This window comes from Fundulus heteroclitus, unplaced genomic scaffold (genome assembly GCF_011125445.2).
Source record: "Fundulus heteroclitus isolate FHET01 unplaced genomic scaffold, MU-UCD_Fhet_4.1 scaffold_95, whole genome shotgun sequence".
Taxonomy (NCBI): domain Eukaryota; kingdom Metazoa; phylum Chordata; class Actinopteri; order Cyprinodontiformes; family Fundulidae; genus Fundulus; species Fundulus heteroclitus.
In genome coordinates, this window is record NW_023397417.1 from 338,682 (window position 1) to 350,063 (window position 11,382).

At 37.7% G+C, this 11,382-nt stretch overlaps 2 gene segments (V, D, J or C); both read left to right on the plus strand.

The window, feature by feature from the left end:
* The first annotated feature begins 8,272 nt into the window (after positions 1–8,272).
* LOC118562507 lies at positions 8,273–8,821 on the plus strand. The segment is given in 2 exon segments: positions 8,273–8,315; positions 8,406–8,821. Coding segments are annotated over 2 exon segments (459 nt in total).
* A 1,827-nt stretch (positions 8,822–10,648) lies between these two features.
* On the plus strand, positions 10,649–11,155 carry LOC118562508. The segment is given in 2 exon segments: positions 10,649–10,691; positions 10,791–11,155. Coding segments are annotated over 2 exon segments (408 nt in total).
* The last annotated feature ends 227 nt before the right edge of the window (positions 11,156–11,382 follow it).

The following is an 11,382-nucleotide window of genomic DNA, read 5'->3' on the forward strand; positions in this document are numbered from 1 at the left end:
GCACTCCTTACATTCATTGGGTCAGACAGGCAGCTGGAAAAGGACTGGAGTGGATTGCTCGTATCAGCGATGACAGCAACTACATCTACTACTCTGACTCAGTGAGAAACCGGTTCACCATCTCCAGAGAGAACAGCAGAAATCAGGTGTATCTGCAGATGAACAGCCTGACAGCTGAGGATTCTGCTGTTTATTATTGTGCTCGAGAGTCACAGTGACACAGGAAGCAGAAACACTGTACAAAAACTCCTTGGTGCATGACACCAACCCACCACAGGGGGAGCCATCAGACCACCAAATCCTTTAGAACATATTGCTTGAAGAGATCATCTTTATTTGACTAGTATAGCATTCCCAATCTTATGAGTAAATGTTTGAACTCTTTATAAATAAAACACTTAATTTGCTTGGAAATAATTTTACTATATTCCCACAGTAAGAATCAAGCACCATTAATGACTAGATTTAATGATGTTAAAAATGATGAATATCCATGCACTTTTTTATATTTATTTATATTTTATATTTCAGGCAGTGATACAATAACATATCCTAATCTACCAGCCAATATATTACAGAATCGCCGTTTTTATATGCCATTTTAAACTTTGATTAAGGTTAATTATTATTATTAATTATCGCATCTAGATGAATTTTGGATTAATGATATAATTGTATTCTCTTTCACATTGCTTGAAAATTATCACACACTTGCAGTTGAACAGAAAAATTGTTCACGACAGTCTTTCTGAAGTAACTCATGGTCCAAAATGGTAAAAATGGTAAATGGCTTGTGGTTGTGTAGCGCTTTAACTAGTCCGATGACCCCCAAAGCACTTTACACTACAGTCAGTTCACACCCTGATGGTGGTGAGCTATGTTAGTAGCCACAGATGCCCTGGAGCAGACTGACAGAAGCGAGGCTGCCATACATAGGCTAGTGGGCTTTCTGACCACCGCCAGCAGGCAATTTGGGTGAAATGTCTTGCCCAAGGACACAATGCCTGAGAGAGTTGGAGCAGGGGATCAAACAGGTACCCTGCCAATAACAGGATGAACTCTCTAACTCTTGTGCCACTGTCACCCTAAATATACGTATTTAGCATATATCATAGATATCAGAGCTCAGAAGAACAATCTTCTACTTGTTTTTCTCACTGATCCAAACTAGAAACCATTGTCCTTTCACACAGTGTTGATGGCCCGTTCAAAACAACATGGTGTATTTGAAGAGCTCATCATATGGAGCCAAGGAAGGGTCATAATTACTGTACATATGAAAATACACATTGAAACTGAAAATAAAAAATAGAAAAATGTTGAAATGTTCATGTCATAAAAGTTTTGAAAACATTTTCATTAGTCCTTTTTACTTTTTTTCAATGCTAAATGTTATAAAAATACACAAGAAATAGTTTGTGTTAAATGAAATATAAAATACATATGCAAATAATTATTCTCTGCTGTCTTTTTCTGTCCTGCTGACTGGTTTGTAATTTGTGTCTCCAGCCTCAGGATGATGAACAAAATTACTGTTGTCCTTCTTGTTCTCTCTGTACGCTGTAAGGTTCCTTGTGTTTCACTTCACATTACTGTAGAGTAATGTACAGGTCAGAGCATAAAAGCCCCTTCCTTCTAGTCCAGTGGTATAAATTCTGGAGAGATTCTCAGTCTGTCCTACAGAGGGTCTGGCTTCACATTTACCAGCTAGATTATCAACTGGATCAGACAGCCTGAAGGAAAAGGATTGAAATAGATAAGAAGAGGCTTTTCCAGGCATAGTAGAAACACATATGCCAGCAGATTGAGAGGACATATTGAAATTATTTAAAATAAAATCAACAGCATGGTGTGTCTAATAGTACGTTCACACCTAATGCAATTTAGGCAACAAAGTCACCTCGTTTGTGTGCTGTAACCTGCCTAACATATCGCTTGCCTTTCGCAGGCCGGGCGACAGCAATTGCACAGCTGGCGAGAAGCCAGAAATACAGCTGTGCAATGGTGTTATCTATTGACGCCTTCACTTAACTGTTTCAGTCTCTTCAGCCATTGTTGGTTTGATTTCTAACTCTAACTCACATGACTAATGTGTAAAATAAAGGAAAATTAGAGAACTATAAGCCCTGTACAATCTTACAATACAAGGGTGATACACAGTGTGAGATTTGCAAAAAAAAAAAAAAAAAACAGAGGGGGGGTCATTTCAAGTGTTTTATAAATGAACATAACGACAAGGTTATGTGGCCTGCATGCTGTCTGGCTCGAGACAGCATATAACCTGTCCTGGGAGAGTGGGTGGAGAAATCGGCTGCTGCTGCTTTTTTGTCTTGTGACGCTGCCTGCAAATCTTCATCATCCACCAAAGTTCATCCTGTAACATTACCATGGCTGTTCGTCACGTCATCTACTCTTTACCTTTTCTGTTGATTTTTCGGGCCGAAATATGACAAAATACTTTGTTGACGTTCATGCTGCCACACGATCTCATTCATTACTTGGTTAGCTAGCAGCTGCTCTTTCAGGTAAATAGCTAGATCCAGTAGGTTAGACTATTGTTTTTAAACTTGCGCAATTTACTGTCTGGACTCGGGAGTGGGTATTAGTTTAATTTAACCGCTTCGAGCAGAAAACTTATTAATACTCTTTAAAAACAGACAACAAAAAATTCAACTAACAAATGTGAAGGACACAAGACATGTATTTATATTAGGGCTGTCAAACGAATACAAATTTGAATTTGAATCGATTAATCACATAATGTCGATAGTTAACTCGAGATTAATTGCAAATTAATCGCATGTTTTATCCTTTTATTTCTGAAAGTGTAAAAGTCTATTTGGGTATTTTAATATGCAAATTTGCAATAAATGACACTAATAAAATACATGCTTGTACAAAAAATATTTTTATTTTGTTATTTTTCAAGCACTTTTGAGAATTGGAATTAAAACATCCTGGTGCCAAATGTTAAACTCTGGACTATAATGGCTAAATGACTAATCATGACGCCCTGATGTTTACACAATGTGTAAATACATTTGTAAATAAATACCTATTTTCATGCCGATATATTTTTTGCTTCTTAAACAAAGATAGACATGGTATTAGGCATATACATATAAATTAATAAAAATGTTACATTTCAATAAAGTCATAAGTTTTATTGTTCGTTTTTTCACTCTCTCTGAGCTTTCACACCAACAACAATATTTTTGCTTGCTGTTTTAGATTTCCAGGTCATTCCAGTCTTACACTTTGCTTGCAACTGGGCAGGAGCTTAGTACCATGAATGAGACTGTTTAGCAACTGTTTAGTAACTCCAGGTCCTTTGTTTGGCAACGTAATTCAGCCTTAGTTTGTCAAATACAGAGAAAACAAATTAATAAGCATTAAAGTACGGTTAATGGGTTGGGGTTTCTGCAATGTTATCAACGTGTAAAAGCTCATCTTCAGAACCAATGTCTGCTCAAAATGGTGATCTGCACCAAGTAATCTACTTTCAGCAGTTATCACTGGTTATTGCACCGTAAACTGCAGAAAATACGTGCAGAGTTGCTCTGTCTGCCTTTACTACCGTCGGCTCCTATGGCGGAGGGATATTTCAGCTGGATACAAAGTGTCTAGTGCAGGCAGGTCTCTTAATAACCGCTGTTTCGTCACTTATTTTAAAGCCCAAATAAGAGATTTCACTTTCAGAAACGTGCCCAAAAAAACGCAACCCGTGACTTATGAAATTTACAAGCGCCTTTAGAATAAAACAAGCCCAAAGTCGCATGAAATAAACAGTCTGTGCAACAGTGAGTGCGGGTCTGTTTTGCTACAGTCTCTAGCGCTTTTGAAACTACGGAAAACGCCGAGGATAAAAGAAACACAGTCCGGAGAGCACGGCGGGGAAAAGACATTGAGTAACGGTGTGTGTGTTTTGACGCGCAATTAACAACTGACAGCCCTAATTTATATAATTTTTAAAAAAAATCCATAATATTACTTATTCAGACCAGAGGGGGGGAGGAATGTATCCCCCCCAGGGATAAAACATGAATGACCAGAGGAAGGACGTCATGAACAGAGGGGAGGTAAATCCCCCCCATCGCCCCCAGCAAATTGCACCCAGGTGATACATACTGTTTTAGTAACCACTCACATTGTGGTTCATGATTTCCTGATCATCAGTGTTTCTACCAACACGAGCATTAACTAAAAAAAATCTGATTTCCTCATTTCACATAAAAAGTCCACTTCGCATATTGGATTACATATTATGGTTTGTTTTAACTAACTTTGTTCTAGTTTCATTGGTTTAGTTTTGCTTAAGAACAATAGACGACAATTGGTGTAGAAATAATTCAAACATGTTGTTGGGCAGCATTAGGTCTTGTGTTTTTATATAAAACTGGAAACAAGTTGACACTAAATTATTTGAAAAGGAATTTTTTACTCTAAATGACAAGATGTCTGGAAAGGATAAAAAAAACAATCAATAGCATAAAATGTTTGCAAAGATTTAGATCAGATTAATCCAGTTTCTTCTCCAGGAGGAGTCATTGCAAATGATGATTCCACTTTTACATGTCTGTTAAAAAGTTTCAGAGCAGCAGTGAATCATTGATAAAAACTATGAACAGAGAAATTTGACTTTTACAATAATTTGATTTGAAGTTGTACTTGCGATGATTACCTTGTCAATAAACTGCAGTGGTAATATTTATTTTCATCAAAATACTGAATGATGAATGCAAATTTATTGTAGTTCAGTTGTTAATGAAGAACCAATCTGCTGGTACTGATGGTCAAACACTGACTGAACATTATCCAATGGTTAAAAGACCTGGAGAATCCCACAGAGTGACCTGACCCTACTTAGGGATTGATGTGCGTTACTGTAACACTCGGTCAGAAAAAGACCAGATTTGGTTTCTGCTATCAGCAGTGATGGTGGTACCACCTATCACTCTTAATCAGTCAAAAAAAAAAAAAAAAAAAAAAAAAAATTCAGTACTTTAAAAATGACATCTTTTTTAAATTTTAAAAGTATTATTAAAAGACAAACTGAATGGTTTCAGTTCTTCTCAACTGCTGCCTCAAGTGATTTGACTTTCATGGGTTTTGTGCAAGGTTGCTAAATGTTTTTGCTATTATGTCTGAGAGCAGAGAGTTCAGGATCCAAATTCTAAACATTCACAGTCATTATTCATATTCGGATAATATGGAAAATACAGATGCAATTTAAAGATGGATCAGTGAGTAATGTTTTAAGTACAACTACATATGGGAAAAATCTGTTCTAAACCCAAATATAGCTTTTCTTAGAAACTGACATTACATGGAGCACTTAGATACAGCTGCTTCCAGTCTTAAAAGGAAGCACTAATAAACCTCATTATCATCTAACTTTAATAGTTGTTGTACTTCTGATTGTGCATTTTTTATGCCCTCCTGTATGCAAAGTAAACCTCCAGGCAGTCGACTATTAATGGTTTAGAGACAGCAGAAGCAGAAGAAGAAACACTCCCACCAGCTTCATCACCAACATGTTCTCTGTAGCTCTGCTGCTGCTGCTGGCTGCTGGATCCTGTGAGTCTCACTGAGGGAGAAACAGTAAGATCACAACTACTGAACTATATAATTTTTTTTTATAATTATTCACAACATTTTATCTTACACAGGTGTAAAGTGTGAAGAGCTGATTCAACCAGCCACTCAGATTGTGCAGCCAGGTCATCGTCTGACCATCAGCTGTCAGGTCTCTTATTCTCTGGACAGCTATTGGACAAACTGGATCAGACAACGTGATGGGAAAGGACTGGAGTGGATTGGTGATGGAAGAAGTGGAGATACCTCAGACTACAATGATATGCTGAAAAACAAGTTTAGCATTACGTTACAGGATTCCAGTAAAACAGTGACTCTGAATGGACAGAATCTGCAGCCTGAAGACTCTGCTGTGTATTACTGTGCCAGACTCACAGTGACACAAACCAGCAGCACAGCTGTACAAAAACCCCACACAGGCTTTACAAATGTATTATTCACAAAGCTACCAGAGGAGGTGCCATCAGACCACTGGTGATTTCAGAGCAATCCTTAAATAAAACTTTTGAGACTTTTACAATCTCTGGGAATCTTAAAAAAAGTATTAAAAAATTCAGTTATGGATTTTCCGTAATGTTTTTTTTTTCTATGGTAATATTACATTAGCTGGATTTACACACTAAGAACACATTGCTCATTTGTCAACAGATTGTCTGTAAGACACACCATAAATAAATGTGTTGTTTATTACACAAAATCCAAAATCTGTCATCCATGCATCCACAAATCTCTGCCCACACACTGCCATGGAAAACTGAATACTGAGCCTAGATAATGAAAAGAAGAAATGAAGTCGGAAATTAATCGACAAAGAAATATCCATTCATTGATCCATTTTTTATACACAATTATCCTTGCAGGGTCATGAGGGGCTTGATGCCTAACTGCATTGCTCATTGGTTGAGAAGTGGAGGACAACCTACACAGGTTCCCACTCTATTACTGTGCAACAATAAAACATTTCAAATATTATGAACAATATGGATCCATTGAATACCTTTTTGCTTTTCCACTTTCTTACTATCATCAGGTCAAAGTTTAGATATGTGAGGACAACACAACAATTTACTTTAGTCATTGTTATAGTACCACAAGCATAAAGCCCAGTTCAACATGTACTTGTGTTTCTTTCCTCCTCAACCTTCCTGTACCACCCAGATGCCTGTTCCCCTCATCTTTGTGGTTTCCTTTGCTCAGTCTGTTGTTCACAAGTTCTGGGTTCTCATTTACTTCCTGTCTTGTGCATCAAGATCAGACAACCTGAAAGAAAAGGAACAATAGTATTTGGTAGACTTGTCTTTTTGTAAAATAAGTTGTTTTGTTTCTCATTTAATCTCCAGGGTTATAAAACTAGCTTTTTCAAAGCTATAAAAAGTGTGTGATTGAGCCGCAACCAGCCACAGGTCATTCATTAAAATATTAGAGTTGATCTGTGCATATGTTTGTGACTGATATATATAACTTTGACACAAATTAAGTTAGAAAAAAAATTGCACAAATTTCCAATTTTGGTTTAAAAAATAAGAAAATAGATAAAGAGATGGAAAGAGATAGTGTTAGATTGCCCCCTGAAGTTGAAAATATTTGTTATAGACATGTACCCACAGAAACATCACATCATAGGATCATGTGATCATATATTTGCTCCCTTTCTAATACAATACCAACATTGAACAGCTGACACAGCCAGCCTCTCTGTGCAGTCGGGTCAATGTCTGACCATCAGCTGTCAGGTCTATTCCCTGAGCAGATACAGATCGGCTGTTTATTCCAATTACTTTTGTTCATGTAAACATAGCTAGTGATACAAACAAGCAGCAGAGCTATACAGAAACCCCTCAGATCACATACAACACATAATCACCAGAAGAGGCGCTCTTGAACCAGTGTTAGGTAGACTGGGTGGATCGACAAATAAAAGGGATGAAGAGTATGCCTGAAATATTGATATAATACTGAAGTGAGAAAAACAAACATATACAGTTATATTAGCAAACATACTTGAGGTCTTTTAGACCTATTCACAATTATGTTGAACAAACATAAACCAGAGTAAAACCTCAGATGACTCTAAAACAAAGAAACCACTCACATTAATCAGTTTTTCAGATATTAAAGATGTTTCTTACCCACTTCTACAATGAGATTGTCATTTTTGTTCTCCACCACAGTATCCATCCCTGATTACCATTACACTCTGGGAAGAGAATGTGAAAAATAGACCATTAAAGTTCCAAATGATTGTTAGAGTTAAACCACACCATATGATTGTTTTATATTCTCTCCCATTATAAAACAATCACATAATTTATTTGAAATCAATACAATATATTCAAACATATTTGATTTTAGTTGATAATGCATAAAGTACCTTTTTTATCAAGTGTTTCTGATTAAAAAAAACAATAGAGGAATAAACTGATATTACGTGGAGCTCTTGGCGAGAGCTTCAATCTGTGTTGGGAAAGCAATTACTAACTCATTACTACTTTAGTATTAGTAAAAAAAAATTAGATATATTTAATGTCAACAGCATAACCTGATACTGCACTTTTGATTGGGAAGTGTAGTTCTTTTAGGCCCTCCTGTATGCAAATTAAACCTCCAGTCTGTAGACTATTAATGGTTTAGAGACAGAAGCAGAAGAAGAAACACTCCCACCAGCTTCAGCACCAACATGTTCTCTGTAGCTCTGCTGCTGCTGCTGGCTGCTGGATCCTGTGAGTCTCACTGAGACAGAGGCAGTAAGATAATGACTACTGAATGTTCTATTCTTTTTATAATTATATACAATACTTTTTCTTTCACAGGTGTAAAGTGTGAAGAGCTGATACAACCAGCCTCTGTGACTGTGCAGCCAGGTCAACGTCTGACCATCAGCTGTCAGGTCTCTTATTCTCTGGACAGCTATTGGACACACTGGATCAGACAGCCTGATGGGAAAGGACTGGAGTGGATTGGTGATGCACAAAGTGGTGGCAAGTCAGACTACAATGATATGCTAAAAAACAAGTTCAGCATTACGTTACAGATTTCCAGTAAAACAGTGACTCTGAATGGACAGAATATGATGCCTGAAGACTCTGCTGTGTATTACTGTGCCAGACGAGACCACAGTGATACAAACCAGCAGCACAGCTGTACAAAAACCCCTCAGAACATTTGTAATACAAACTCACCAGAGGAGGCACTCTTGAATCAGCTTTATATAGACTGGATAAATTGAAAAAAAAAAACAGATATGCAAAGTTTATCCGTAACATGTATATAACTATATGTAATGAAAACTACAAAAACAAACATCATTTCAAAATAAGAAACATCATATATTGTGTAATGTCAGGATATAAACCGGCATATTTTAGAATCTATTCAGAATTTATTTTAACAAACAGGCCATACACCAGAATAGAAGAGGGCTCCAAAATAACAGCATATGCTGTATTTATCAGCGAGTGGCTGGAACTCACGGGGAAAACCGACAGACTTGTGAAGCATGCAGACACAGGCAGCTTTCAGAAGAAGAGTCCAGCTGGCTGAGAGGACATAGGAACTGGTGAAGGTAGAGCACATCACAAAGGATGAGATGAGATCAGATGAGACGTTCTGGAAGGGATGAGCTGGCTGAGGCAGGTATATGTAGATGGGTGAATAGGCGAGCCGAGTTGACTGTAATTAGTAGTAGCAGGTGGAGCTGCTCTAAAGCAGAGTGGTAGCTGGAAGTAGGCTGACGTCATTGGATGATGTCTCAGAGGTGAAGGCTGATTAAGAAAAGTCCAGAATAGTCCAAAGCAAAAAAACAAAACAAAACCCAATTCATGAAAAAAGATTATTAAAGTCAAAAGTGTACAGAAAATAAAGATGAGTTCTGCATCGTTTCCTGGGGGAGGAGTTGATGCAAAGTTTGCGCTGCTTCCACCTTTACATGTCTGTGAGAGAGTTCAAGACCTGCAGTAAATCAGAGACAAAGACACGTCCAGAATGAGCAAAGTCCAGTCCTCAAGGGCCGGAGTCCTGCAACTTTTAGATGTGTCCCAGGTCCGATACGCCTGAGCCAAATAATCAGGTAATTAGCAGGACTCTGAAGAACCTGACTGCATACTGAGGAGCTAATTGTGCCATTTGATTCAGGGGTGTGAGACGAGGGAAACCTCTAAAAGTTTCAGGACACCGTCTCACGAGGACTGGAGCTGGACATCACTGCTCTAAATGGACAGAATATGCAGCCTGAGGACTCTGCTGTGTATTACTGTGCCTGAGAGCCAGAGTGACACAAACCAGCAACAGAGCTGTACAAAAACCTCTTTGGAGGAATGGTCTGATCCTCAAGGGCCGGTGTCCTGTAATGTTTAGATGCTTCAACACACCTAATTCAGATATAGGGGGTCTATAAGCTCAACAGGAAAGGTGCCAGTCACTGTGTATCATTATAAAAAAACTTGCCAACAAGTAGATTAGCTTAATGCTCATTCAGTCAGCAGTGAGCAGCAATGTGTTTAGAACGTTTTGTTTTATAAACTCTCAAAAATTCAGTGCTGTTGTAAATGTACACATGAACCAAATTTAAGTGTAACAACAGTGAGGTGGCTCAGCTGCACAGATAATGTTGTCTCAGTGCTTGAAGATATGGAGAGAAGGTACAATATTCTCTGTGAAGGATTCAAGAGAATTCCTGTTGCATCATAACATAAAAAGAGTTTAAAGTATTTAATCATTGTCTCCTTTTTACAGTTTAGAAATTTCTGCAGGATTGTGTAAACTGTTAAATCCTCCATGTGATGAACTTTAATGTACCTGAATAAATATAATTACTATATGAATGGCGTAGAAAACAAAACAGACAAAATAAGAGTTCAAAAGATGAAAAAAATATAGTTTAACATGAATATTGTACATTCAAAAATACTGTTTCTGTATGCTGGAGGAAAAACTCAAAAAAATGGAAAGGCAGGATCGTCATCATGCAAATGAAGTGTTCTGGTTTAAAGTCTTGGTCTGATGCTGTCAGTTGCAGAAGAAGAAAAACTCCCATCAGATCAACTTCAACACCAACATGTTCTCTGTAGCTCTGCTGCTGCTGCTGGTTGCTGGATCCTGTGAGTCTCACTGAGGCAGAAACTTTTACAGCGTGATCACAATAAACTGACTGATCACTGTTTATGTGGTAATTATAAATTTAACATTTTCCTCTGCAGGTGTGAAGTGTGAACAGCTGAACCAGCCAGCCTCTGTGACTGTGCAGCCAGGTCATCGTCTGACCATCAGCTGTCAGGTCTCTTATGATCTGAGCTACTGGACAGCTTGGATCAGACAGCCTGCAGGGAAAGGACTGGAGTGGATTGGGAGGAAGTATGGTGGTGGAAGATCATACTACAAAGATTCTTTAAAGAACAAATTCAGAATTGATGTAGATACTTCCAGTAAAACAGTGACTCTGAATGGACAGAATATGCAGCCTGAGGACTCTGCTGTGTATTACTGTGCCAGACGAGACCACAGTGACAGAAACCAGCAGCACAGCTGTACAAAAACCCCCCAGAACACATGCAACAAAAAATAACCAGTGGAGGTGCTTTTGAAAATTAAACCTCCAGTTTAGGTATATTAAACTAAACATTTTAAAGGAATACAAAGTTTGCCCCTGGTGTGTTAATTTACAACTGAAATTACAAATACAAAATGTTTCAACTTAAGACAAATCATACTGTCATATCAGGAAGATATAAGAGAGCATTAAAATAAACCATTCAAATAAGATTATAAACCTAACTCCAAACACCTCCTAAA